At 39.3% G+C, this 23,078-nt stretch overlaps 1 protein-coding gene across 6 annotated transcripts in view; it reads left to right on the forward strand.

The window, feature by feature from the left end:
• TNRC6B (trinucleotide repeat containing adaptor 6B) overlaps positions 1–23,078 on the forward strand; it is a 122,786-nt gene that overhangs the window by 87,409 nt on the left and 12,299 nt on the right. For 3 of the 6 annotated variants that reach the window (XM_082280931.1, XM_082280932.1, XM_082280933.1), the window contains 10 exons: positions 2,544–4,871; positions 6,149–6,307; positions 9,279–9,457; positions 10,677–10,751; positions 12,089–12,134; positions 16,740–16,888; positions 20,469–20,594; positions 21,670–21,801; positions 22,331–22,432; positions 22,661–22,838. In XM_082280931.1, the coding sequence (XP_082137057.1) occupies positions 2,544–4,871; positions 6,149–6,307; positions 9,279–9,457; positions 10,677–10,751; positions 12,089–12,134; positions 16,740–16,888; positions 20,469–20,594; positions 21,670–21,801; positions 22,331–22,432; positions 22,661–22,838 (3,474 nt within the window). Of the gene's footprint in view, positions 1–2,543; positions 4,872–6,148; positions 6,308–9,278; positions 9,458–10,676; positions 10,752–12,088; positions 12,135–16,739; positions 16,889–18,065; positions 18,237–20,468; positions 20,595–21,669; positions 21,802–22,330; positions 22,433–22,660; positions 22,839–23,078 lie in introns of all 6 variants that reach the window. The other 3 variants (XM_082280936.1, XM_082280934.1, XM_082280935.1) reach the window with 3 other exon arrangements.

Here is a 23,078-nt window from a genome sequence, read left to right on the forward strand (position 1 = left end):
GACCTGCAAAGTCAAGGACAACTTCAATTATAACAATAAGGATGTTTAAAAAAGGAATATTAAATACTTGAAAGTCAAAAAGAAGAAAATAACAATACCAGTATGTCTGAGTTTTCTTTGAAAATCATGCCAGATCAATGAGATGGTGCTTTTTTTACCATCGTGGAAATGAAACTTTTTTCAGTGCTCTGTGGTTCGGAATTAAAAACAGACGTGACTTGTACAGAATCAAGTAAGCTAAATGGGATGGCTGCCCTTATGAATTTTCCTAGAACCCTTTTTAATAATGCCATTTGTTTTGTGGTTTCACTACTTGAATTCATTTGTAGGAAATACCTGTTTCACAGATTATTTATCTTGTCTTTGATAATTGCTGTTTAAGAGAGGAGAAGGTGAATGTCAAACTACAATGGCAAAATTATAACTAATCAGTTTAAAAACAGGTTTCTTGGAGATAACTGCTTTTGATGAAATACCTGAAACAAAACATGCTCCAAAGTCTATCGTTCCTATATGAAATCCTAGCACTGGTATGCCTTCACAGTTAATGTGGTAGACTAAGGAGAATTTGTGGCAGTGAAGCATTCTAAACATTTTCAAAACTTCTCATGAGCAACATGTTTTTGCTGCTGGGTGTACTATATGAGAACCATTTGGAAGTATTTTGAGAGGCTCCTTAAGCTATATGTAACTATTTGACACATAATATTTGCTTTTCTGAGGCTGAAATTTGATGTTATGAATTCTCATATTTTTACACTTCATTTAATGGTGCTTTAACAACTAAGATGTTACTTGGCTGTATTAGCCAGTGGTTAGTTTCATTACCCTGAGGGAAGTCAGGAGTACGAAGAATATGGGTCCTTGAGACCTGCTTCACCTCATCCATTTTTCTGCACCATAACAAGTTAACTGGGCTGGGGAGCTGACTTGTATTAAAATTAAATCAGGTTGGTTTTTAAAGCTAATTTCAGTCCAGATGACTTTTCTTTTACCCATTCACCTAACAATATCAATGAGAGCACACGTGCTAGCATGTGAGAGTAGGTATGCCAGAGGAATGAGAATGAGCAGCTGGACAAAAGAGAGACCGGGGCTGACCTTGGGTGCTCCATCAAAGTGCTTATGGAAGTGCAGTGTTGTCTGCCTCGTACATCATTTTTCCCACCTCAGATCTGGCTGTTGACAAACTGAACTTCAGGTTGGGCCCAATTCAGCAGGTTCCCAAAGGGGAAGATAATGTAGCTTACCTACTTGTTCCCATTCTTATATTCACCAGATGGTCATAGGTGGCGTTGGTGAGGATTTAATATTAAAAGTTAACGTGTAATCCTTCTCCATGTGGACCTTTTTCTACCAGGATTGAAATCCTTCTGGCAAAACTAGTGCCCTGAAAGATGACACCAAGTATAGTATTGTCTCATACCAATACAGGGGATTGAGATGATGGGTGTTCTATGTAGTTCTTCCAATACCAATGATAATTCAGGACATACAAGACAGTTTTGGACAATAAGGTTTAAATGTTATTGGTGAAAGTCTTTCAACAGTTATGGTTATTGCCACTGTCAAATATAGCAAGGGAAAGCTGGTTTCCTGAAATAATCCATTAAATTATGTCTTAGCGTGCTATATGTCAGCAAGCACCCCAATCTTAAATACTTTTAGAATGTCTTCACAGAAATAAAATATTCTGTTAAAGTCACTGTTTTGAAGATCTTGTTAAGTTCATAGCTGCCTATGCATCATGCATTGGCTCAACCATTTCTAAGTTCAAAAGACAGCAACCTTGCAGTCTTTTGAGCTTGTCTTTGCCCTCCTTAAGCTCTTCCTGTGATCTGTCTAATTCAGAAAGTTTTTTAATTGGAAGGGGAAAAAAAAGGGTTACTCTGTGCTAAAAAGATAGATGGATAAAAATATCAGTGGAGTCATACTTCCTTGCTATTGTTCAGTTTGCATTTGAGGTTAAAGCAACAGAAGGAACAGAATGTACTTGGGAACTGCTTGATCTTTTGGATCTTGCTAGGTGGGGTTTAGTGGATGAAGACAAACTACTGTTCATCAATATTCAAAGCTTACAAGGGAGTTCTAACCTTGCTGTAAAGTCTGGATCCTTAATGGTGGCCCTCAGTGAAGGGGGATCCGGAAGGCATTAGTTGGATGTTCATTGTTCAAGCTAACGAACTGAACGCCTCAGACAGGCACTGAAAGCTGATCTTATCTTCTGTTGAAAGTACTAGCAACCAGAAATGGTGGTCTTTGCTTTGGAATATATAACATAGGAATTGAGGCTAGGGGGGGAGTTACCCAGTTTTTTTAAGCTGTTTGCCTTATTTTCATGGAAGCTGTCATATGAGCCGGTACTGGTAGTAACAGTATATATTCAGTATGAATACTGCTGCAGCTGTTACTATGGAGTTTATGCTCTGCAAAATAAGTGGGATAACTGATGTCAAAAATTTGATATTCTATGCTTGTAAATAATACGGATTATTAATGACCTCTTTGGGTGTTTTGGGTTTGTTTTTTTTTTTTTCTTTTAGATTCAGCAATTGGAGGTGCTGCTGCTTCAAATTATGCAAATTCCACTTGGGGTCCTGGAGCCTCCTCCAACAGCGGCACCAACGCCAACCCAACTCACATCTGGGACAAGGTGATTGTAGACGGGTCTGACATGGAAGAGTGGCCTTGTATTGCCAGCAAAGATGCTGAGTCTTCTTCCGAAAACACCACCGATAACAACAGTGCCTCGAACCCTGGCTTGGAGAAGAATGCTCTGCCAGGAAGCACCACTAGTAACAAAGGAAAAGGAAGCCAGTGCCAGTCTGGAAGCGCTGGAAACGAATGTAATCTTGGGGCCTGGAAATCTGATCCCAAGGCTAAATCTGTTCAATCTTCCAACCCTGCTGCCGAGAGTAACAATGGACTAGGTAATTGGAGGAACTTGAGTGGACAAGACAGAATCAGTCCCGGTTCTGGCTTCAGCAACTTTAACCCAAATAGCAACCCATCTGCTTGGCCAGCACTGGTTCAAGAGGGCAATTCTAGGAAAGGAACTCTGGAATCTGATAGTGGTAGCTCCAATACACAGATTAGCACAGTAGGTCAGACCTCTAGGGAACAGCAGTCAAAGATGGAAAATGCGGGTGTTAACTTTGTCTCTGGCAGAGAACAGGCTCAAATTCATAACACTGATGGACCAAAAAATGGAAACACTAACTCCTTGAACTTAAGTTCACCAAACCCTATGGAGAATAAGGGAATGCCCTTTGAAATGGGCTTGGGGAACCCTTCCAGGAGCACTGACACCCCTTCTCAAAGCACTGGAGAAAGAAAGACTGGGAGTGTTGGATCTTGGGGTACAGCTAGGGGGTCTTCTGGAACTGACACAGTCTCTGGGCAGAGCAATTCTGGAAACCATGGGAACAATGGAAAGGATAGAGAGGACTCCTGGAAAGGAGCTTCTGTTCAAAAACCTAATGGGTCAAGAAGTGATTCTTGGGATAACAGTAACCGGTCTACGGGTGGTGGGTCTTGGAACTTTGGCCCTCAGCATGCAAATGAAAGCAAATGGGGTGAAGGGAACAAATTAACATCTGGGGTCTCTCAGGGAGAATGGAAACAGCTGTCTGGGTCTGATGAACTGAAGATTGGAGAGTGGAGTGGTCCAAACCAACCAAATTCTAGCACTGGAGCATGGGACAATCAAAAAGGCCACCCTCTTCCTGAAAACCAAGGCAATTCCCAGGCTCCCTGTTGGGGAAGATCTTCCAGCTCTGCGGGAAGTGAGGTTGGAGGTCAAAGCACTGGAAGCAACCACAAAGCAGGAAGTAGTGACAGTCACAATTCTGGACGCCGATCATACAGGCCTACGCATCCTGATTGCCAGGCAGTCCTGCAGACTTTGCTGAGCAGGACTGACTTGGACCCCCGAGTGCTTTCAAACACCGGCTGGGGCCAGACTCAAATTAAGCAAGATACCGTGTGGGATATTGAAGAAATGCCACGGCCCGAGGGGAAGTCTGATAAAGGAACTGAGGGGTGGGAGAGCTCTGCCACACAGACAAAGAACTCAGGGGGCTGGGGTGATGTACCCAGCCAAAGCAATCAAAACAAGTCTGGATGGGGTGAGCTCTCAACCCCAACGGAGTGGAAGGACCCCAAAAATACTGGAGGATGGAATGACTATAAGAACTCCAATTCTTCTAATTGGGGAGGAGGAAGGCAAGAAGAAAAATCATCTTCCTCTTGGAATGACAGCTCTAGTAAGGATCAGGGGTGGGGTGGACGGCAAAGTAATCAAGGATGGTCTTCTGGAAAGAACGGTTGGGGAGAGGAAGTTGACCAAACGAAAAACAGTAACTGGGAAAGTGCAGGAAACAAGCCAGTGTCTGGCTGGGGTGAAGGTGGGCAAAATGAGATTGGAACTTGGGGTAATGGTGCAAATACAAGCTCTGCTTCAAAGGGTGGATGGGACGATTGTAAAAGAACTTCAACGTGGAATGAGACGGGTCGACAGCCCAACTCCTGGAACAAGCAGCAGCAACAGCACCAGCAGCAACAGCAGGAGTCTTCTGGTTCCTGGGGTCCACCGCCCCAAACTCCAAGTAATGGGCGGCCTCCAAACCCAAATTGGAACAGTGGACCACAGCCAGCTGCCCCCAAAGAGGAGGAGCCTAGTGGCTGGGAAGAACCTTCTCCACAGTCAATCAGTCGAAAAATGGATATTGATGATGGCACTTCGGCGTGGGGAGATCCTAGCAGTTATAACTACAAGAATGTGAATCTGTGGGACAAGAACTCACAAGGAGGACAGGCCCCACGGGAGCAGAGCCTGCCTACTCCAATGACTAGCAAATCACAAGCATCAGGTACTAGTCTTGTTCCTTTCTTCAGCAAGCTCCTATATATGACAGTAACCTTAATGCGTTAGCGAGATGGTTTTAGATTCCTATTCCTGATTGTTTTATTCTATAAAGAAAACCAAATTCTTCTTTGACTATTTGGTTCTGCTTTTAAAGTCTTTAAAATTTGAATCAGTCAGTCCTCTGCTTGTTGTGCCTCAGTAACTGTGATCTGAATACTGGTCACCTCGCCAGGAAAAGAAAATGTTCGCTAGCTGACAAATCTGCATATTCAATTTGAGCTCTGAAGAACAGGTTGAATTACAGAATCAAAACCTTTGAGTCCAACCATAAACCAGCACTGCTTAGTCCATGACTAAACCATGTTCCTCAGTGCAGCATCTACAGGTTTTTTAAATACCTCCAGGGATGGTGACTCAACCACTTCCCTGGGCAGCCTGTTCCAGTGCTGGACAATCCTTTCGGTGAAAAGTTTTTCCTAATATACAATTGAAACCTGCCCTGGTGCAACTTAAGGCCACTTTGTCTTGTCCTATTTCTTGTTACTTGGGAAAAGAGACTGCCCCCAACATGTCTACAGCCTGCTTTCACATAGTTGTAGAGAGCAATAAAGTCTCCCCTGAGCTTCCCTTTCTCTGGACTAACTAGCATTTTTTATATTTATTGGGGAAATGGGGAGAAAATCTTTACTTGTTTTTAGTCAAAAACCTTTTGCTCTGAAACAGTTGAAATTGAGCAGGTCTGTGACTTAGTTTTTTAGTCAAATTTGGCTTGGCTTTATGATAAAGAATACTTAGAAAAATATTTTCTTCTTTGGAATAAGGACAAGAAAAAGTTACATGGCCTGGAAATATATTAAGATATTATTGTTACGTAATATTTTCTTCCGACTCAAAGTCACTTAAAGAATGCTATCTTGGTTTAATATGTACTGCAAATGTGTGCTTTCTCTTTATTCAGTATATAAAACCCCTAAGTTAGGTGCTTTGTAATTAGCCACAAAAGTTCACAGACAGGAGGACAGTATTAGATGTGGGGCTCATGTTTAGCCTGGGAGAAGAGTATTACTCATTGTAGCATTCTCTACCTTTTCATCCCTGGAGGTCAGTGCCCACTCTCAATTTGTTGTGAATGATTGTCAATTCTGTTGCACCCACACTACTGAGAACCTAAAGTCCTCAGCAAGAAGAACGAAGCAGTAGATTAATGATGTGTTGCTGCACTGCAGTAAATACTTCATTGTCTAAATGGTCTGTAATGAAACCTCTTTCTCCTTTGTGCAGTCTGGAGCAAAAGCACTCCACCTGCTCCAGATAATGGTACGTCTGCCTGGGGTGAGCCAAATGAAACCAGTCCCGGGTGGGGTGAAGTAGATGATACAGGAGCATCGACTACAGGCTGGGGGAATGCACCTTCCAACGCCCCGAATGCCATGAAATCTAGTGAGTATAGGCCAGATACCAGTTTCTTTGCAATTGCCCTGGAGATTTTTAGTGTTTGGCCTTTTGGCATAGGTCACCTGTGGAGGAATTATCTGAGGCCTAAAAGCAGTGTTGAATGTTATTACAGGATTTTGATGGATGAGTATTAAGTGCTTGTAAATTACTGAAACTTAGTCTTTCAAGGTAGTAAAAAATCTCCTAACTAAGCAATTAAACGGGCAGCTCTGATTCTGGAAGTGCTGAAACACTTTTCCAGTAAGGAAATGTGTGTTTTTCTCTTTTTCTCTGGCTGCCTACTTGTTACATGATAAGTCACTTTTTCTGATCATATCAGGAAAAGGAATACACAGTACTGACAAATTCCACTGTGGAGGCTATTACATGGTCATCTATGCTATGATAATGCAGCTTGGCTTTGAATGGATTTTTAAAATTATGTAAGTGAGAAAAATTGTAACTCTTAAGAACTGCACTTTGTGGTCAAACCTAAATGCCTACAGCAATGTCTTTCATGAATGACATGTTGAAATATTTTGAAATTTTATTTCAAAGTTAAAATTCTGCTATATTAAGAGTTTTTGTGGATATTACTCTCGATGATGTACATTGTTTGTATAATTTTTATATCAGTTTTTTTAAGGAAAAAACAACAAACAAAAGCAATGTTATTTCCAAACTCAGTAACATTTGGATGTGAAATTTCCTGAAGGATCTACTGATGATACACAAGTGTTACTGAATGTGACTGATGATGTGTCTGTAAAACTGTTTCCAGCACAGAAGTTGCTTTTGCAACATGTAATTGTTTGAAATTAAACCCTGTGTAGATAGATGCTGTTTAGTCATTCTCCCTTCCTCCCACCCCAATTAAATAATTTGGCCATTTCTGAAACAAAATAATCTTTGCTTCTTTAGAGTTGTCATTGTAGCAGGCTTTTGTGGAGGACAGGCTTCCCATGCCTGCCACACAAACTTGGCACTTTGAGGATGCTAAGCTGAGTTTAGATGGATGTCTTCTTTTGTCTATAAATAGACACCTAAATATAACCAAAATTAGAACTCCTGAAATTGATCCATTGAAAATTTTGTTGATTTTTGTTGATTTGATGCTTAATACAGTCTCGTAAGACTATACATGGTCATTCACATACTGTGACTGGTCTGTATGTGTGCCATAACCAAGGAACTGCAACATACACGTGCAGCTCTGTATGTGAGCTGTCCCCAGCTCTAGAGCAAAATCTAGGGACAGGTTACAGACCAGCTGTGATCAGAAAAGGAAAAAAAAAGAAACAGTTTGGAGCCAAAGAAGGAAGCGTAGACCATTATCCACCTTTTTAAAATAGGTTTACTTAGTTCTAACAGCATTGCATAAGAATATTGTGGCAGAAGTAGGAATAAATTCCGTTTTCTGTAATAGATTTTTTTTTTTTTTTTGGTATCTTCACAATTTCATTTGTGTGCTATAACTGTTGGTACCTCCTCACTCAACAAATGCAAAAAATTAAGTAGGTGTCATATAGACAAGTGATCTTTACGTTACTTCCAGATTCACGTTCAAGAACCCAAGAGAGTTGTCAGTGCAGAAAAATAATGTATGGTTATGTAGTTAAGATCAGTATCATAGTATATATTTAAGCACTGTCACCATAGGTAAATTAAAGCTGCAGGGACTACCCAGTATAACATTTCCAGATTATATTCTTGACTCTGCAGTCATAGTACCTAAGTGTAGCCTTTTCTGTGTAAGTAGCACAATTAAAGGGTCAAGAGGTAGATTTTCTGCACTTGGACCAGTATGTTTCATAAGCAGCCCTCTGTTTTAGTACCCAAATGAACAGCCTTTAAAAAGCTGTTTTCTGTGAAGCATCTGCAGGTTTATTTATGATGCATTTTAAGGTGTCTCTTAAACCACCATAAGATGCTGCTGTACTTATTTTCATTATGATCAGGGTAGAGATCCCCATGGTAGACTAATTGCAATTCCTGACTTTTTTTATATTCAGACCTTCTGCTCTGTGTGTTAATGTCCTTATTCCTGATTTCCACAGTCAAACCCCAGACAATTAAAGCATTAGTTATTACAAAGTGATGTTGATGATGGAAATCTTTTCTGAAGTAGATGAATGCTGAATAAATAGATACAGGAATAAATGTGCAGAATGAAGAGTTAGAGCAGGAAGAACAGTTGGATAGTGGACAGGATGAGGACTTGAGCTCCTGATGGCTTGTCAGTAAAGGTTAGAATTCCAAGTTGCATGATAATGCTGGAGAATAACAGCAAGAAAAGAAGTAAAGAGGGAAAAGTCTAAACTGATACAGTGAAGTGGTTGTAGCTTTCTGATATACTTAAGCAGCTCTGCTAGTAAGTCTCTTTAGTGACATTGTTAAGAACAGAGTTTGTAGTAGAGGAGTTTGGGGTTTTTTGCATTAAATTACTTTTGGTGTTGTTTGTACCAGAGGACAATGTCAGGTCCTTGCCTTCAGATCCTACTTAGTTGTTGTGCCTAAAAGTTCTGGTTCTGTGATTTTGTGGAAGAGTGTAGGGCAAGGGGAGTATTAAAGTTTTGAAGTGAGAGAGGAAATAATTGATAAACCACCTGAACCAGAGTCTTCAGCACATCTGGTTTTTGAGTGTGCTTTGAAGGCTTTCATTTGCACTCGAAAATAATAGGTTGCCTTTTAAATAGAGCTGTATCTATGTAAGAGGTCCCTATTGTTATTATATCTTTAAAGGTTTGACATTTCTTTAAAATAGTTGCAAAACATGACATGTGAACATGCCACCAAATCTCTTGGGTTTTGGGATTCATGCACAAGTTTTTACAGCTGTTAGAGTGAAGACACAGTTTTGATTTTATTTTTTTTAGTTCCTTTGGGATTCTGATGATCTCAGCTAATGTTGCAGTGTCACAGCGCCAGCTGCATGGTATTGTAGACTGCTTTAGAGCTTTTTTTCCTTTTTCTAAAGGTTCTAAATCTATGCAAGATGGCTGGGGAGAGAGTGATGGGCCAGTGACAGGAACACGTCATTCCAGCTGGGAAGAGGAGGAGGAGGGAGGAGTCTGGAATACAGCAGGCTCTCAGGGAAGCAGTTCCTCCCACAACTCAACAAGCTGGGGACAAGGAGGAAAGAAAACACAAATGAAGGTAAAATGCTTGAGTGATTCATAACTACTGTGTTGTCTGAAAACAGTCTGACTGATATGTTAGAGCATTATATAGTTATTTTTTTTAAGAAGGTTTTGCAGAGTCACAGAAAGATGCCGCTTAAAATAGTGTAAAAAAATGAGAGGTTTTTTGATTGCTTTAATATACTACACCTGTTATGACTAATAAATGTTCCAGTAGGTGTCAAATTCTTTTGGTTTGTAAGCTGCACAGCCATTACTAAATGGAAATAAGTATCCCAAGGCTATTTCTCTTCTCTTGCTGACACATCTTTCTGTGTTAGGCTGCTGCTGTTTTTCTTGCATAGCCTGCTGAAGTTTGGATTCCACAGTCCCTTTGGCACAGGCACTTCTTATTTCTGTCAACTGTTGGATTTATGTTTGCCTTATGTTTGTTGTTGTTAACATTTGGCCTCAAACAGGAGCAGGAGCTTGGCTGTAGTCCTGAGTAAATTTCTTTCTGAGGCTTGTTTGCATTAAAATTCTTTAGTACAGTAACACTTGTTACTGTATTAATATTAGAAGGACTGTGTTGTGTCTGCTTCTCACGAAATAGGTGGAGCAGACTCAAAGGGCGAGGCAGAGCAGTTTCCTAGGACATAGAAATACTGTTGTGACATGGTAGGGAGTTTTACGATTCCTGTTCTGCAGCAGTTATTCTCAGGGACTTTTTTATCACTTAAAGCTTTTTTATTTTAACCGCCAAAACAACGGAAAAATTTCTTCATTGTTGAACTGTGTTAGTGTTGGTTTTGATGATCTGTAAATTACACTGAGGCCAAAGGGAGACCCTGGTCAGCACAGTGCCTGTGCAAGAGACACCATGCTAAGGGACGAAAGGCAAAGAAGAAATCGGCATCTGTATGTACTGGATTAAAGGATGTATTGAACTGTAACATAGGAAAATTTTAAAAATGTTCACAAAGCTTTCCAGATTACAGAATGAAACTGAAGGTGTGATAAACATCTTACATGACAATGTTCAATGACTTTGGAATACCTAACAGTGAGCAATTGTATGAGACAGAATATTTGGTAAATGTTTCCAAACATAAATAACTTTAAATAATTTTTTTCATGAGATTAATTTCTCTGATACCAGAATTTTCATTTTACACTTGCTTATCTCAAGGATAAAGGAGAATTTAAGGAATCAAGAAGTTTCTTAAAAATATTTTTGTCTTTTTTTTTTTTTCCAGTGCGCATTAAAAGGAGGAAATAGTGATTCGTGGATGAACCCTTTATCCAAACAGTTTTCAAATATGGGCTTGCTAGTAAGTAAATTTTTTTAAAAAGGAAGTCCAACTTTGTGAGAAAGCTGTAAGCTTTAAGTAAGTCAAAAGATCAGCTGTTTCACAGTTATTGATCTCCATCTGCTATGCTGGGATGTTGATTATAATACCTGTAGTAGCTGGCTCAGAATGGCTTCTCAGAAAAAAACCCAAATATACTTTGTTTCCTAAAGTTACTTTATGGTAACTCTTGTTCTGAGGTTGCAGTTTCCTTGCAAGTAATAGATTTGGGAGGGGGATGTGTGTTTTCTTGTTTTGTCTTTTTATGGGGGAGGGTTGTTGCTTTTTAGTGTGGGGTGGTTCTTTGTTGCTTTGGGTTTGGGGTTTTTTTACTTTTATTTTCATATTCATTATTTTCATATTTCATGCTGTTTAGAGCACTCAAGGTAGAGGCTCCTGCCTATAGTGTCAGATATCTGTGATAATCCAAGGTATTCATTCTGAATCTCAGCCACCTATCAGATAAGGAGATTTACAGTCCTGTGTCTGTCTTGGCTGAATTTATATTTGAAGTACAGCAGGGTCTTTTTAGAACAAAAAAGGCTCATTATGAATCCATAAATAAAAATTGTTTGGTAAAGTGAATAAATAAATGTCACATAGTCGAGAAAAAGAGCCATAGGGAAGTATTTCAAAAATAATTATATATATACACTTTTTTTTTTTTGGAACTTCTGACAAGCTAATTTGTAAAATATTTTGCAGAATATTGTGCCAGTTGTCATCCTGTGAAGCAGGAGTAGTATGTAATGCTGGCTAACAAAAGATAACAATGCAGAGTTTGTGTGGGAAGTCCAGGGCTGCACAAGCTGTCACTGACATGCTTAGGATTAGTTTGCAGTGTCTTTTGGCTCCTAAGCTCTAATTCAGTTTGCTAGACTGTAGATGCTTTGGAAAGCCATGGGAACACCCTGTCCCAGGTTGCCAACTGAAGAATCCCATGGCAGCATGTTTCAAGATTTGATGGCATGACAAGTCATGAGGATGAGCTATCATTTTGGCCACTCTTTTCAGTGTTTTGTCACTCAACCACTGGAACATGAGGACAGAGGTTCATTTTTGGAGCATCTCTGTGTCCATCCTTCTCCGTCGCATGCATTCATGTGTCTGGTTTCGTATGGGTGAACTTGCCATGCACAGCGTTAGGGGGTTGAGGCAGGGTGTGTCCAGGGTGATACCAGAAATCCCGGTGTTCAATTTTAGTTTAAAGGAAAACTTTCATTGGCACAAGCGTGTTCTTCCTGCATTCCACCTTTCTGAAATACTTCTCAGCATTGAATAGAAGTCAGAACTGAATTGATTTTTTTTTTTCCCCCCAGAGTCAAACTGACGACATTCCAGGCAGTAAGATGGACTTGTCTGTAGGTGCGTATATTTTAATTTCAATGCATTTGAAATGTGAGATCATGTGAGATGCTGTACTTTGGAAGGGTTTGATCCTTACTTTTAGCACTCCTCATAGTATAAGGGTAGAGTAAAAAGCATCCTCTGTGTTGTCTGTAAGCTTTGACCCTGGTGTGCAAGATTGGGATGTATACCTGTACAGAGCAGAGCTAGAACTTGGGCCAGAGACATCTGTTAAGACTGTTTTAATCTTTTTAGTTTGTATTCATTGTTACTGTTTTAAGAAAGTGAAAACCTTTTTCATTTGGTGGAAGAGTACTGTTTTCCCTTTATGCCAGTAGGACATCCCATTTACCACAGCTTCCTGGAGGTGATGTGAGGGGAAAAAAATTATCCTGTGTCATTGATTTCTTCAGTTGCATGCCTCAGGCTATTACAAATTACTTTTCAGTAGAACTAGATTTTATGTTCTGGATCGCTTTACCACAGTTGCTACACAGCTTAAGCACTGTGGGCTGTGTGGCACCAAAGGTAGAGCTGTGGTAGTCAAAACTTACCTGCATCTAATACCAACTGTGGATTTGGTATTCTAACACAATCCATACAGATGGAGTGTCTCTCAGCTTAGAATCCATTGCATTCTTAAATTTCTATCACACTTCATAGAGGATTCAGTTGTTCATTTTTCCCAAAATTGCTGTCTTCCTCTGAAGAAGTTAAGGGTCTCAGTAAGAGGTCATAAAAATTTTTAGTTTAAATGGTACAACTCAGTTTTGAGGAAAGTAACAGTTCTTTGATCTCTCCAGTTTGGCCTCGTGCATCCTCTAGAATTCAGGCTCTGATTGCATCATGCTTCTCTAAAGAATGTCTAGGTAGAGATCAGTCATCTTCATGGACGTTTAGTTCTCGTCTGCCTTCAGATGCTGCTGGTAAAAAGCAGATCTAAGTATATACAAATGAAGAGGATGGTAGCCTGGATTATGCTGATTATAGCTCTCTTGGTTCTTTATCTCCAAATTAAGGATCCTTTGGAACTTTCAAGGCCATCAGAGCTTCTGAGGAGATGGCTGCTGCTCAGAATATCCTGTGAAAGGGTGCAGGAAGGCTGCATCTTTTGCCTTGATATGTTGCACTTCTTTAAGTTCAGTGTGCCCATTAATGGTGGCATCCCTTGATCTTAGGTAGAGCCATTTAGTATGGCTGAGAATGTAACAGATCTTCGTAGGCTTTTCTGTTACTTCTGCTTAGCAGTTTTGCTCTTTTTGATTATGGCAGTTGTTTGTGGAAAGCTATAAGCTGTTTTGCTCAGTCTAGGTCTACTTCTAAACTTTAAAAGTTGGACTTATTGATGAGATAGGCTTGTTCTTCAACTGGTTTTCAGTCAAGATTACAACATACCAGGTTTTTCTGACAGATAACTGCCAGCATGATACTTCCCTAGTTTATGAAGAAATGTACAGTTAAATCTGTGCTTGGAGACCACATATGTCAAAGAAAACTTGGACTTTGGTGTGCTTGGAGCACCTTGGCTCTGATCATCATGCACTGTCAGTAATTCTTACTACGTTGGTCTCAGTCTCCTTGTTTGAAGAGTGTGTTCCCTTTATTTCAAGTGCTAGAGCAATACTTTAATTTACTGAGCAAGACAGAAAAGAGATGGATTGATAACATGCCTGAGGTAGATGTACTACTTTTCTTTTTCTATCAAATCTCTGTAATGGATAGCTTTTCTGCTTTGAAAATAGGATATAACTTTTTTCCCATTGAAATATTTCCTATTCTGTAAGTTCTGCGATAGGAGGTTTGCTACAGTAAAGTAGCTTGTCAGAACCACTTAATATTTTGTATTTTCTTTTCTCCTGTTTGACAATCACCTTTATCTCTTTTTTTAATATATTAGTTAAAACCTCTGCAGATCAGGGAGTTCTCAAATCACCTGTAAATACTGAGAAATTAATTTAAAATTTCTATTGACTCAAATGCAATTCATGTACCTGGCTGTTGTAAATATATTACAAAGCTGTAATTTGATGTATCATTCAGATGAAACACCTCAATGTCTAAGTGCATGTGCTTGCTCAGTAGGCTTGGATGATGTAAATTTATGGTAAAGGTATAAAATCAGTATCTTTTAAATGTTTTTGTGGTCAAGCAGAAAATGTTTCAAATGGTTTTCTCCATTTGGGTTACCCCACTGGGTGTATCTGTTTTCACCATGTTGGAGTCTCTTAGGGTCTCTTGTTGGCAAATGTTTTGGGCAACTTTGCTCAGCAGCAGTTTCTGTCTCCTACTTCCCAGTGCAGGATCATATTATATAATTTTGCATGGAATTCAGTTGTTTTTTTTTTTTGGTTGTTTTTTTTTTTTGTAAGCTCTGTCCATGTGGTGGGGGAGATGTACTTGATAGTGGGTTTTTCCACACTTGGGAGTGAACGTCATCTTCCAAGTCCTTGTTTGATTTTGTATTTTTCACAGTGTTTTTCACAACTCTTAATAGTGGGGAAATCCAAGAACTGATAGGGTCTTCTTTTATGAAGACAGTTTAGCTTTTAACCTGTTCTATGTTTCTGAATGTAGAGAATTCGGGGCTTCATATTTATTCACACACAAGTGTTTTTGCCTACTGTAGAGGGTAATTTAGACTTTTCAGATTTTGACAGTTGTCTTCTACTACATAAGGTAAAGCTATTCTTTAGCCACCTACATTATTTATAGCTTTAGTTGACAAGTTAAAAGACAAAACTCACACACAGGTTTCAAGGTTGTATTAGAATTTTCTAGGAATGGGATAAAGGAATGCAATCATCTCTCTCAGTGAGGCCTTATTTATATTGAAGTTTAAGCAGCTGCCTCAGCACTAAGTGACATGCATCTGTGCTTGAAGCCTTCAGAGGTGCTCTTTTAATGCTCTGTGTGTTTTACAAGGCATCATTCAGTAATGTTTGAGGAGCTGTTTGGATCATCAGGGTAACTGGAGAGACAGAAGGGTGTTTCTGTGGCTTAGTCATCTTGTGTTGGCATTGACCCAGTTTCATTTCAGACAGTGATGCAACTATGCCTCGCTTTCAGTTTCTTTTCAAGCAGCTAATGGCTAGGGCTTCCTGTGTGGAATTAAAGCACACGAGCCTTTTGGTAGCACGTTGCTGGCATTGTGTGCAGTGGTTTGATGTAGGTATTGACAGCACTGAGCTGTGTGTGACACTATGTGACTGCTTTTGCAGAGCCATTTGTAGCTTTTTAGGATATGTTAGAAAGGGATCAGAGAATCATGAGCTCATCCAGGTCAGTGTGACTCCAGTTACAAGCTAAGATACGTAGGTGATTTGTCAACTGTTTTGTGATGAATGAGGTTGAAGGCATCTGAGAGGATGAAACTGGATCAACTTTGAAAGCTGTGCAGGTAAGAAAAACCCATGCAGTTAGCGGTCAGTTTCATAGCTTCTTGGTAGTAGCATAGCTGTGAATATTAATAGATTGGGATTGGACATTAAGAAGAGATGCTGGATTTGAGAAGCTTTTTCAAGGAACACTGTCTTGACAGTATTAGAATGATTAGCTGACTGCTGTTTTATAAAGGTTTAGTGTTTTGTCGCTGGTAGGGTAGGTTATCACAAACTTCCTTTTGAAAAGTCATAGATTTTCTTGTTAATTGTGCTGACGTGTTTTTCAAACGGTTCTCGGAAAGACCATCTGTGCTACTAACTAAACAGTATTCTTTAAAACTAAAAACACCAGTCAAGCTCATTTCTGTCACATCCGTATTTTAAAATGAAGATGTTTTCCATCTATTTCAACATAGCAATATGCATCTGATAGCTTACAGGTGCCACATACAACCAAAATAATTGTTCCTTGGCAACAGTTCAGTGTGTAAGGTAGAAAACTTCTTCCAGTCAGCTCTTCGGCTGATGATAAAGCTTTTAGAGAAAGTCGATTGTCTTGTTCACCATGTATGTTTCAGTTTGGTCATCTGTTATTGACATCTCCTCATATTCCACCAGGTTATTCACTAAACAATGGCAGGAGACTTTAGCAGGTCTTTGGGAAGTGTCTCTTAGTGGCTGTGTTATTATGTACAGGTTGAGGGAGACTGGTTGTCTGTTTGAAGTTACAGTACACCAGTTGATCTCTTGTGTTCCAGAGTTAAGTTCACTTAACTCTTGTAGGAGAATTCTGACCAAATGATTATGCATGTGACCAAAGTTTTCAAAGCATTGCAAAGAATTTCTCAGTGTCAAACCCAGTAAAGGCTAAGTAGAATACATGGAGAACTTAAATGGTGGTCTTTCTACATACTGAATTCCAGCAAATTACAGTGCAGGTTTTGGAAGACATAGAGAACTAGGTAATAATTAATATAATTAGTTGAAATGTATATGTTTATATCTGTACATAAATTGTGAGAACTACTTCACATTAAACTCTGTAAAGTAAATTGACATGTTCAGTGTTAAATAAAGCTTCCTACATTAATTTTTCAACACTTTTAATACTAACTGTATCTATGCTAAATTATAAGACAGATGTAATTTATATCCTGATCTTAAAGATTATTTCTTTGGCTATGAACCTGCTGTCATGAAACATGGTAGAGATTATTTGCACTAATTTCCTGGTTTTTTACAGGTGGTCTCCCAGATAAGAAGTTTGAGGTAGACAAACGAGCCATGAATCTCGGGGATTTTAATGACATGATGAGAAAGGATCGATCTGGGTTCCGTCCACCTAATTCCAAAGACATGGGAACCACAGATAGTGGGCCTTATTTTGAGAAGGTGAGAGAACTATCTTTAGATAAATTAATACCAACCTCTATGTTCATGGTCCCAGTTTTTACCCTACTTCTCCAGAGGTGCTAAAAATTCAATAACCCTGAATGAGCTCAGTAATAAAAGGTGTGGGGGAGTTATATTGGTAGGATGAACGTGTGTATAAAACAGGTGTTAGGTGTGCATAGACAAACTAAATTGGGGAGAGTGAGGCTTTTTATTCTAGAATAGATTGTTTTTGATGTAGACAGAAATTACTTTTTTTTTTTCTTGGAAGGGTAAACTACTGGTAGCAATGAAATTCATTGTCAGTTTCATCATGATGATTCTTTTGGCTACTAACTACAGTCATCTACTGTAAAAAAAATTGGTTGAGATCTAAGTAAATATAAGTAATCACAGTCTTCCAAATTTTTTTCTTCTTTCATGTCTGGCATTTATTGGAAACACCCTTTCTAAATTCCACAACCCCTTATGCTGTATGTCCGTGTACTGTAAGCTTCTGTATGACATCTGTTTCTCTGTGACATCTGTTGTATGTTATGGTAGTGTTTCTTTCATATTCTTGCCTATTTTAAACAGAAGCTTTCACTGTTATTATCAGTTATTAATTGCTTCACATTATGAATTGGAGAGTGTCCAATAGATTCCGAATGCTCTAGGGCTGTTTTTTTAAAATACAGTTTATCACATATAAAATGGAAAATAAATTTGGTTTAAAAATTCTGAGGGCGTGTTAACTGTCAAGGAATTTTTTAACTCCTCCATTTTGGTATAACAAGCTAAAAAAAAGTTTTGTCAACTCCCTCTGGTGGCATAATTAAATAAATACCATGAGCAAAGCTAATGCGTTTCCTAACAAATTATGCTGGTAGGTGTGTGCTAACATGAGGAATTCATTCAAGATTTGTTTATTTCTGTAGTGGTAATAGCCACTATCAGAAACAAATTTCATGAGAGTTCAAAATGTATTTTTAAAAAGAAAACATAGGAATTTATCGATTATCTCCTTGGACCAAAATCTTAATTGTCAAGTGATCGTTTGAATCAGAAGTTTTGTCCTTGTAACTGCTATTACAAATTACCTTTGCTTCTTCCTAGTCACTCACCGTCCCTCTTTCTCTCCTCTTGCATTCTGTTGCTTCACTAACCAACTCCTGCTGTTGGCTAACTGCTGCTTCAGCTGACTTTGCCTTTCTCCAATCAAGATGGGTGCCTTGGGGATGAGGCTCCCTGCTCTCCCTTCTCCCCTTCTCCCAGCTACAAGCTGTCTCCCTCTGGTTCCACACTATCCAACGTCGGCCTTGGGGCAATCGGCTCAGGGCTCAGTCCCCAAAACTTCGCTGCTAGACAAGTAAGCAGGCCACCTTATAAGATGCATTGTTATAAGGCTGCAACCTGGGCTTAATCCTGGTTAGTTGGTTGCTTGCATTTGTTTTTCTGCTGAATAGATTAAAATTGTTAATGGAAATTTCAGCTGTATCAGGCTATTGAGAAGCAGTCCACTTTGGTTCCTAGCATCAGAATGTACTCTGTCTGGTTTTGTTGGCCTCTTCCTAAATCACAGTGCAACAGCAGGTAGAAGTGCTTTTCAGAAGTCGTGAAGTTAGTGGCATCCTTTATTTTAATTGCTGGCTTAAAACCCAGTTAGAGGCTGTTGATTTGCCTCATCAAGCCCAACACTGAGTTTTTTCAGACTCCACTCAAAGACCTTGTATGTAGAAATGTGCCTGTAAAATGTTGCAGTGATTTAGCATTGTGCCTGTTCCCTTCTCCCTTCCTCACAGTCCAAAGTAAGGATTGATTTAGTAGCCTTTAAAAATTCCTGAAGTTGTAATATTTTTGTGTAGAGGAAAATGGTGGGGAAGAAATTAAGTGATTAACTGCAGTTTGGAAGAATTTCTGACTATTATGTTCTGCATTATTCTAAAAGAAAATATTTTAGGAATACTAGGAAATGAAAGAATAGTACCTAATTATTGCAGCTGGTCTAGCTTATGTAGTCACATGCCTAACATGATGGTGTTTCTTTGTGTTGTCTTTCTGTTTCTATGTGACACAGTGTTGAACATCAGATTAAGTCCAAAATTTGCAGGCATGTTGTTGATCTCAGTGTGCAGAATTCTGTAGAGTTCTACAGAGGGCTGAAAGTGTAACTGCAGCTTCAAGACCTCTCAAAAGTGTGAATGTGTAGTTGACTCCAGCTGGCTCTTTCCAGAATAAAATCTCTTGTCTTTTGGGGTTTTTTGTTTGCCTTCCTGCATGCTTAGGAGTTACTTATGAAAGAGAAAACACTTTAAGTGGAGGGGGATGCAGATGAATGAGGCAATCCATAGTGCTGCTGGTGTAGAAGCAGGAGGAGTGACTTGTGTTTGAGCAAAAGGATAGCAGAGGATGCACAGTATTATGGTAGGAGTGTTATGCACAGTATTATGGTAGGATTTATGAAATCCTGGTGTATAAGGGAAGGAAAGGTTTTAGTGAAGGCCTGCACAATCTCAGTTTGGAAGAATGATGAACTTACGTTGGGTGCAGAAATGCTGGCATGGACAGGCAGAATGGGGGAATGATGGCTGAGGAGTGGAAAATACACTCTTTAGAACCCCAGGTATCTGAGGGTCACAGACACCCTAATATACAGCAGGAGATGGGAAATTCTGAGGGTCTTGAAACTGAAAGGACAAAATCATGGCACATAAGGGTGCTTTGGAGTATGAGTTTCAGCTTTTAGAAGCAAGAGAGTGTAGCTCCCTTAGTGTAGGAGACAGTTTGTAACATTTCTTGTTGCTTTTTTTGAAAAATGGTACCAAAAGTCTGTTCAAGAGGCTGAAATCATGAAATACAATGACAAATATTCTTTGGTCTTTTTCATGCATTAAGGTTTATTACAGAAGTTGCTTATAAACCAGTAAATACTTCCCATAAAAAAACCTCAAACAGCAAGTCTTCTTGTGTTAGAAAACAAATCACTGGAGAAAAAAAAAAAAAAAACACAATTCTTTTTCTCACTTGAAAATTTTCTCCAAATTTCGTTGGAGAAAAGGGGAAGGAAAATATCCAGATCCAGAATGCTGAAATTTTCATGGCAGAAGGAAAATTTTTAATAGGATTTTAGAATTCAAATTTCAGTTAATGAAAGGCCTGCAGAGGAAATAATAGCCTTATGAGTGATATCTCAGGCAAAGTACCTGTCTTCTCTAAAATGGGGGACCAGAATTCTTGCTGACAGTCTTGTCATACTTGTAAGCCAATAGAAAGGAGTTTTTAGTTTGTTGTTTGTTCTCCAAGTTTCCATTTCCCAACACGTGATGTGCAAAATATTCAAACATTAGATTTGTCATGTGCTTTGAAGTAAGTAGATAAGCATGACCCTTCAGTGTTAGAGGAGAAACAACCTGCATCTCAAAAATGTAGTACAGTGGTTTTAACCCAGGCCGAATGTTACTGATTTTAGGCAAACGTTTGTAATTCTAAGGGAACTCTGTTTAAGTCAGTACTTGGCTCATTGTTACTGATATGTAGTTACTAGCATAGAAATCCATTATCCTGCAGGATTCATCTTCTCACTACTGCTTTAATTTTATAGGGTGGCAATCATGGTTTGTTTGGAAACAGCACAGCACAATCGAGGGGCATGCACACACCAGTGCAGCCACTAAATCCTTCCCCCAATATCCGGGCGCAAGTGCCTCCCCAATTCCTTTCTCCCCAGGTAAGGAATTTATAGCAACTGATTACTTGTAAAAGTAGAGCTACAGCCTTCAGAGCACATCATTGAGGTTACTTATACACCTATCTTAGTCTCAACTTGATGTTAAGAAATGGAAAAATTAAATAAGATAAAACCATTAAAATTCGTAGTGAAAGTGCTGAAAACTCAGTGCAGAAACATTAGCATTCTATCGTATTCCAAGGCAGTTGATGGTAAATGCTCGCTACCAGTATTTTTAAACCTCAAAAGTGGATTTGGGAATCGTATGTCTTACATAGGCTTTTGCAAAGTATTTTAAGAAGAACAAATAAACGTGAAAGCTTGAAGTGTTTCTGAAGTGTGACAGGTTGCTTAATTTTTTTAAGTAGTCTTGTCCTGTGCTTCCTGTCCCCCCCCAAAAGAGATGTTTGATGAAGGGCTACATGTTACATTTACATGGCAGAGCTTAATCTTAAGACCTCAGGGTCTCCAAATGTACAAGTTTACCTTCTGCTTTGGACTTGGTGAGCAATTCTTGATACTCTCTTGAATTGTACTTGTGTAACTCTCAAATAATGCAGGGAGAAATGGGGGGATTCTTCTCCACCTACTCCTGTCTTTTACTATATCTTATTCAATGTACAAAGAGATTAACTCTTTCTGTGAGGCACTGTTTCTTTGCTCCGGTGACTGCCTGAATGCCTTTCTTTTCCCTTGTCAAGCAGTACATTTTTAATGTGATAATGCAGTACTGTGATTACTGGTTAGCTGCATATATATATATATATATATATATATATATCAGCATTTAAATTTAGTGCAGTCTCTAGCACCTGATTGGTTGGGGGAGGAATCTTTGTGTGTGTGTCTGCATCTGCACATGTAATACTGTATACTGTCAATCAAGTGAGGTATTCACTCTGCCCAAGTTACAGATTGTGCATGTTTAAATGTGATGTGTTAATAAATCTGTAATGTCTTTCCCAGAGCACCATCGAAGGTTGGTGTCATACTTGTTCCTTTATAGAAATACTTCTACTTCATCATCTTTTCCTCGTGGCAGTGCATTCAGGTTATGTAACTGGTTTCCATGCAGGTTTCGGCCTCCATGCTCAAACAGTTTCCCAACAGTGGCTTGAATCCTGGTCTTTTCAATATGGGCCCCCAGCTTTCTCCACAACAGATTGCCATGCTGAGCCAGCTTCCACAGATTCCCCAGTTTCAATTAGTAAGTAGCTAGTAATCTTGTGAAACAAGACTACAGATTGTTTACAAATTGTCTGCTGAAAGAGTTTTCCTCTTACGCTTATTCTGTTTTGGTCTACTGATGTTATTTTGTACAAGTATTCCCCCTTTGCTAGAAGGGGTAGTAAAGCCCTGCTAGAAGGCAGCAGATAAACCAAATAGGCCCATGTAATTATTGTGGGTTGCAGTGGGTTAGTAATGATTCTAAGCCAGGTTTTTGCACAGAAAGCAGTTGTTTGTTGATTTTTAATGAAGTTTTCTTCAGACTTGTAGTCATAGTGATGGTAATAAAGCAGGTACAAGTAATTCTGTTGCATAATGTTAAATTAGAAACAAGTGAAGGATGTGGTATTCTTCTAATGCCTCCATTGTCATTTTACTTGAGTGAGTGGAATGAGAAACAGTTTACCTAAGTTCTGAGCAAGGAGTTTGCTAGTGAATAGCTCCTGGCAATTACATTTTGCTTGATGAGCTCTGTATTTTCACTCTTCCCACCCTCACTTGTCTTGTAGGCTTGTCAGCTCCTCCTTCAGCAGCAGCAGCAGCAGCAGCAACAGCTGTTACAGAGCCAGAGAAAGTTATCTCAAGCTGTGCGACAACAGCAGGAGCAACAGGTGCGTGGCACTGTTTTTGTCAGTCATATGAAGTACAAAATGTGCTGGGGAAATGCAGTCTGCAGTAGAGATGGTGCTGGCTTTAGTAATGTCATCTGCTCTCTTCATATTGCACTTTGTGGGGAGCAGGGTCTTTTGGATCTCTTCTAAGTCACCATTTCTTGATGTTTACTGGAATTCTATGTTACAGGATAGCATAGATGAACCATTTTTTTCTTTCATTTGCAGATTGCTCGTATGGTGAGTGCCCTCCAGCAGCAGCAGCAGAGGCAGCCTGGCATGAAGCATTCGCCATCCCACCCTGTTGGGCCTAAGCCACATTTAGACAGCATGGTACCCAATCCTTTGAATGTGGGTCTCTCAGATTTACAGACCAAAGGGCAAATACCTGGATACGGTTCAGGTGGTAAGTGCTCTGTGGAAGGTGGTTTGGTGCATTGCCTGTATCTTCCTTATTATTAATATGGTAATTGTGTTAATCACTTATGGCTGGGTCCAGAAATGAATAATATATGTGTAAGCATTAGAGTGAAGGTTATGACAAGTGTCAACTTTGAATCAAATTGCATTATTTTTCATTACATGGGAAGAAGACAAACCTATGAAGAAAGCATATCATGGCATACTGACCTAACATACTTATTTG

The sequence above is a fragment of the Coloeus monedula genome, assembly GCF_965178545.1.
Source record: "Coloeus monedula genome assembly, chromosome: 4".
In the NCBI taxonomy this organism is placed as follows: Eukaryota; Metazoa; Chordata; class Aves; order Passeriformes; family Corvidae; genus Coloeus; species Coloeus monedula.